The sequence below is a fragment of the Oncorhynchus tshawytscha genome, linkage group LG14 (genome assembly GCF_018296145.1).
Source record: "Oncorhynchus tshawytscha isolate Ot180627B linkage group LG14, Otsh_v2.0, whole genome shotgun sequence".
NCBI lineage: Eukaryota > Metazoa > Chordata > Actinopteri > Salmoniformes > Salmonidae > Oncorhynchus > Oncorhynchus tshawytscha.
The window spans coordinates 8,790,456-8,796,113 of record NC_056442.1 but is presented as its reverse complement, the minus strand read 5'-3'; the positions used below and the strand labels follow the sequence as shown (position 1 = coordinate 8,796,113).

The 5,658-nt window shown below is 38.3% G+C and overlaps 1 protein-coding gene across 1 annotated transcript in view; it reads right to left on the bottom strand.

Annotated features, from left to right (window-relative positions):
• Positions 1 to 1,549: 1,549 nt before the first annotated feature.
• The window catches only part of LOC121839252 (homeobox protein engrailed-1-B-like), a 4,400-nt gene continuing 291 nt past the window's right edge, over positions 1,550 to 5,658 (bottom strand). Inside the window, exons 1-2 of the mRNA XM_042296987.1 lie at positions 5,144 to 5,658; positions 1,550 to 2,469 (exon numbers count right to left, since the gene is read on the bottom strand). The exon at positions 5,144 to 5,658 is cut by the window's right edge and continues 291 nt beyond it. Of these exons, the coding sequence (XP_042152921.1) occupies positions 2,150 to 2,469; positions 5,144 to 5,645 (822 nt within the window). The 5' untranslated portion in view covers positions 5,646 to 5,658 and the 3' untranslated portion in view covers positions 1,550 to 2,149. The remainder of the gene's footprint in view (positions 2,470 to 5,143) is intronic.

Below are 5,658 nucleotides of genomic sequence, written 5' to 3'. Positions count from 1 at the left end.
AATCATGTAATACAGTGTGTGTGTGTGTGTGTGTGTGTGTGTGTGTGTGTGTGTGTGTGTGTGTGTGTGTGTGTGTGTGTGTGTGTGTCCCCGCCTGCTCATCCGTTGCATATAGCTTTAGATTTATTTTCTTAAGCATTTTAACTCATATGGTGAATTCTTGCAACGTGTTCACTATTCACTTCAGTGGAACTTAATCTTCTGTTACATGTATGTTTATCTCTAAAAGCTTTTAATACTTTTGTAGTCATGTAGTCAAGTTAAAAAAGCGTGTCGACTTTATTATCCTTATATATTTCATGAGGAGACTGAAAGTGCTATTTAAAGCACTGCACAGAGATGTTGACTTTCTGAATTGAGCCACGCAGTTTCTTGGAGAAGACACCAGCCACCAGTGGTGTAAAGTACTTAAGTAAAAATACTTTAAAGTACTACTCAAATAGTTTTTTTTATATCTGTGTACTTTAATTTACTATTTATATTTTTGACTACTTTTACATTTACTTCACAACATTCCATTCCTAAATAAAATAATGTACTTTTTACTCCATACATTTTCATTGACACCCAAAAGTAGGACTTAGCAGGACAGGAAAATTGTCAAATTCACTTACTTATCAAGGGAGCATCCCTGATCATCCATACTGACTCTGATCCGGAGGACTCACTAAACACAAATGTTTCGTTTGTAAATGTGTTGGAGTGTGGCCCTGGCTATCCGTAAATTAAAGAAAAAAGGAACATTGTGCCGTCTGGTTTGCTTAATATAAGGGATTTGAAATGATTTATACTTTTACTTAAGTATATTTTAGCAATTGCAAATGAGAACTTGTTCTCAACTGGCCTACCTGGTTAAATAAAGGTGAAATAAATAAATACAAATAAATAAAAAATTACATTTACTTTTGTATAAAGGCATTTTGTATAAAGGCATCTTTTTTTAAGTATTGCAATTAGGTACTTTTTTCCACCACTGCCTTTTAGAAACGTCATCACCATGTGTTATACCATTAGCCGAAATGTAGACATACAGTGTATCCCAATGATAAGGGCCGAGATAATGCTTGTACTCATAGTAATACAATATTATTGAAGAAAGAACAATAACAATAGGCCTACTAATCGTAATACTACTACTACTGTCGCCCCCCCAATAAACGAATAATAAAACATAACTTCCATGAGTACACTGTGACCTTGACGGATATAGGCCTGCCTATACAGTACATGGTTTCCGTGAGTGTGTAGGCTTTTTAAGGTAGGCTAGGCTGCACATAGAGAGGCACGCCTGGACCTTCTGTCCTATTAAAACAAGCAATGTTTGTATAGCAAATGGCATAGCTCGTGGGAAATATATGCATGTCAACATTATCTGAATTAACTCACTAAAAAGGTACGCGTAGTCTATCACTGCTTCGCTGATGAAGAATATGTCTTAGATGTCAGAACAAAATGTAAAAAGGTAGGTTTGTTTTGCATTACAATAAATAATTATGTCACTGAAGTTGTATATTTGTCCCGAAAGCTCAACAAAATAACCCATATTTGGTCATTGTCTCTTCGGCCTTTATTTAGACGACATAGTGTTAGTCCTGGGCCTTGAAAGCTAATAGTTATAATCGATTCACAAACTACGCTTTGTGTATAGCATTTCAATGAGGAATGAAGCTGTAGCACATTCTACATTTTTTATTTATTTCAGACTACATATTCTCTGAACATATTAAAATCTTTGGCTTGGCACGTCGGTTCAGAAACGCAGTCTGTAGAATTGTGAGAGATTGGGGAGAGGGGCGACAGAAATCACAAAAAAAAAAATCTATGAGTCAGACACTTATACTAAAACAATGGCCAACAACATCATAAGAAAAAGAAAAGTTTAAATCTCCAGCAAGTAGGGATTGATACAGACATAACCTTACCTGAAATTAAATATATACAACGTCATATTGTTTTGGCTATATATAAACTTTAATAATGTTCATATTTTATATAATTATGTCCATATACTGTATCATAAACAGAAATCGGTTTTAAATAGCATCTGTCCCAGTCAAATCGTATTTACCTCTTTCGTTTTCAGTTCACAAAAGAGTTCAAGCACTCTGCTTCAGTTCAGCGTCTATTTTGCCCTGCACGAGGGGGGAATTTACTCGCTATCATCCTTCTCCTCTTGGACCGTGGTTGTGGAATGGTTGTACAGTCCTTGGGCCATGAGTTGGAGAGCCAGGCCGTTCTTGTAGCCATTCCCCTTTTTGATTTTTGCCCTCTTATTCTGAAACCAAATTTTTATTTGGGATTCATTGAGATTCAGTTCTGTGGCCAGTGACTGTCTCCGTTGTTCTGTTATGTAGCGATTTGCCTGAAACTCGGACTTAAGTCTCTGCAGTTGTTCAGCCGTAAACGCGGTTCTGGGTCGCTTGTCTTCTTTCTCATTTTTCTTCTTTTTCAATTTCCGTGTCCTTGGGCCTGATGTAGAAACAACAGTGAAACGAACACGTAAATATCAGTTAGTCCTAGGGCCAACAAACATGAATTTACACATGACTAAAACAATGGAGTATTGCAATGTAATAAATATTGTCCAAGGCTAAATGTGTGTTTGCAGTCATTGCGACCATTTTACCCCAGGCGCAAGGTTCAAACAAAGGCTAAATGATGAACAGTTGTATTGACATAATTTATTCATTTGAATATTCATAATTTCATAAATGCAGTAACACATAGCTTCCAATTACATAATACATACCCAAAAACATATAAGCAATGTCAAAACTAAATAAAATGTAGGCCTAGCGGTGTGACAGACAGTTATCCTCGTTTGCGGGCCTATTTTTGTACGCATATGTTTTGGCCTAGGCTATATGTGGTCTAAGAATTTCATAGTTTCCTATTGGTAATACCAATAATAACATTATAATATCAAACTACATGCCTATACTTACTAACAGACTATTGTTGATTTGCATGCCTTTTTTTTCTTGAAGGCCTACCCTGCAGACCGGTGCAAGCAAGAGAACACACAGTATGGTGTTAGTCCTCCTTAGCACAAGTAGACCTATGCCCCAGCTCAGCCACTATTCCTCCGTCAGTTATCGAGCTCATTCCATCAACGTGTGTAATAAAAACTCGGTGCCATAAAATGTCAAAGTAAACAAACTAAGGCAACATATTTGGTTATTTACTATTTCACTAGTCTATGCTTAGACCTAGATTGCAATAGGTCTGTCTAAAACGCCATTGCACTGGAACGTAAAGGCTACTGTTTTGCAAGCTGGTATTGAGATACCTGGCTTATTCTATCCCAGCCATTCAGCGTGCACATAATTACATCTGAGAGGTTCATAATGTAGCATATACACGGGGCTAATATCGCGATGAAGAAGATACATGGATATAGGCTAATTAATCATTTATCTTTTTATGCACACTTTCTGCAAACGTGTTACCTAACAGCTATAAAGGCCTACTATTCATCCATTCGATTGACTTCTCCAAAAACGCAGACAACACAACAAAATGTAGACTGTCATTTCAGGGGAAAAAAACTATTTCTATAGGCTAAAAAACACAATTAGGTCGTATATTGCAAAAACAAGCTGCGGATCCCAATTCAGTCAGTGCATTGTAGGATACGGTTTAAATCAGTTTGATACTCTTGTGTGAAAATCAACTATATGCTTCTACTGCTATCATAAACACAAAGGCTAGGCTATATATAGCCTTATACTTTTTAATTGGCGGGATATTTTTATTGGACATTTTCATCCGCGTTATGGACTGTAGCCCTACGTCATCTTTATCTTTGTCATTTGGAACAACATGAGCCAAAATAGCTTAACATGTAACGACATGGGGTCACGTTTACCTGCAGATATAGGCTACTTTTTGAATACAATAACAGTAGTAGGCCTACAATAGCAAGCACATACACAGGCTAGGCCAGGGCCTACTTGCCGAAAATATAACCTAGGCTATTTGATTAGCTAAAACAATCATATAGTCTGTCGGGTTAATTCCATTTTCGTAGTACTACATTGTTTTACCAGATTTCATTCCCGAAAGATATCGAAACCAATAGGCCTAGTGTTTTTCTCCCAAATCATATAGCCTAGGCCTAAATCTTATAGCTTAATCAGTCAATCAATCACTTTAGTCAATCAATACATATTTTCTGAAATCTGAATCTCATGTCAAATTCAGAAAGACTGTGGAAAATAAACCCCCAAACATATTGACAAGGCAGTCTATACAAACCCTGATTTACACCATAGGCCCATCAATATGCTCGTCAGGTGAAAAGAAAGTCAGCTATTGTGGCCAAATCGAAGGACATAATGGTTGGATTATGTAGATAATATAGACTAAACTATTTGATTAAGCTAACGTTTTTTTAAATTTAATTTCGTGCATATTTTGCAGTTTGGGTGATTTGGAGACGGCCTACATCGAAGGATTAACTAACAGTTAACAGTCAGTATAGGTATATGGTGTGAAGTAAAACAAGATAGTAAAACAAAATGACGACAGTTAAAGTGGACGTTTCGGTGTCCACTCCTTTCAAGTTTGTCTTGTCCATGCAAAACTTTTCAAAGAGTTTTACATAAACAATGTCATAACATGGAGGACCGGTTTTCGCCATTGCTTTGGTTTGAGGAGAATAATACAAATTAGGGAGGAGAATCAAATTGCAGCCCGGTTGGTCTTCCTAACATGCTCTGCCACAAGTCTTATTAATATATAGTTTTTAAATGCTCTCACCAAAACAAAGTGGCAAATGTGTGTGTTTGTTTGTGTTACTGTTAGAGAGATTATGGCAAGTACTATAGACATATGTCTAGTCTAGCCTACTATGATAATCCAGGCCTATCATCATTTGTTGTTTTGGCTGGTGTTGTTATTATTAGCTTTTTCAAGGAATGTTTCTTCATTTAGCCTGTCGTGCGTGACGCTCACAAACTGAATACATTTACAAGGAAGCGACGCGATAGAAAGAGAGGGGGGGGGGTGACAGAGAGAGAGGGAGATGTTTACGATGTTCAAATTGACCTACAGGCTAGGCCTACTCCAAACATAACCAAAATAACGGACTTTAACATTTCAGACTTGCAGGGGTAAAATGATTCGGAAACTAGCGCCATACCAGATGATGGTCGATCCGAATATCTCGTGCAGTAAACCCACGCAGGCCATAACATCGGCGTAGATTCTTTAGCGGGTGGAGATCCTCCATTACTGGCATTCACAACCACTATTGACGCGGTGTCTCCATATCTCGTTGTGGTAGTCCCATTCCCTTCACCTTGTTTTGTCGAGCTCTGTTTCGAAGACGGCGAGGACGACGACGAAGAAGTACTGTCACTACTGCAGTTGGAATCCTGGCAAAGGCTGCTCGCGTGAGATGGCCTGATTACCAAGGGGTTGACGTTTTCTCTGCCGGAGGTCTGCGCCCGCTCCCGACTCCCAAGCTCCTTCTTGCAGCCGAAGTCTGGCCGCAGAATATTGTCAATAAAAAAGTTTGTGGTTCTATGTACCTGCTGTGCTGCCTGGTGGGGCAAAATTGGAGGAGATGGTAGATTCGGGGAGAGGGACACGCTCTCTCCCTCAGTCGAATCACGGCTGTTCTGATCAATTCGCTCTTCCATAACTGGTACACTT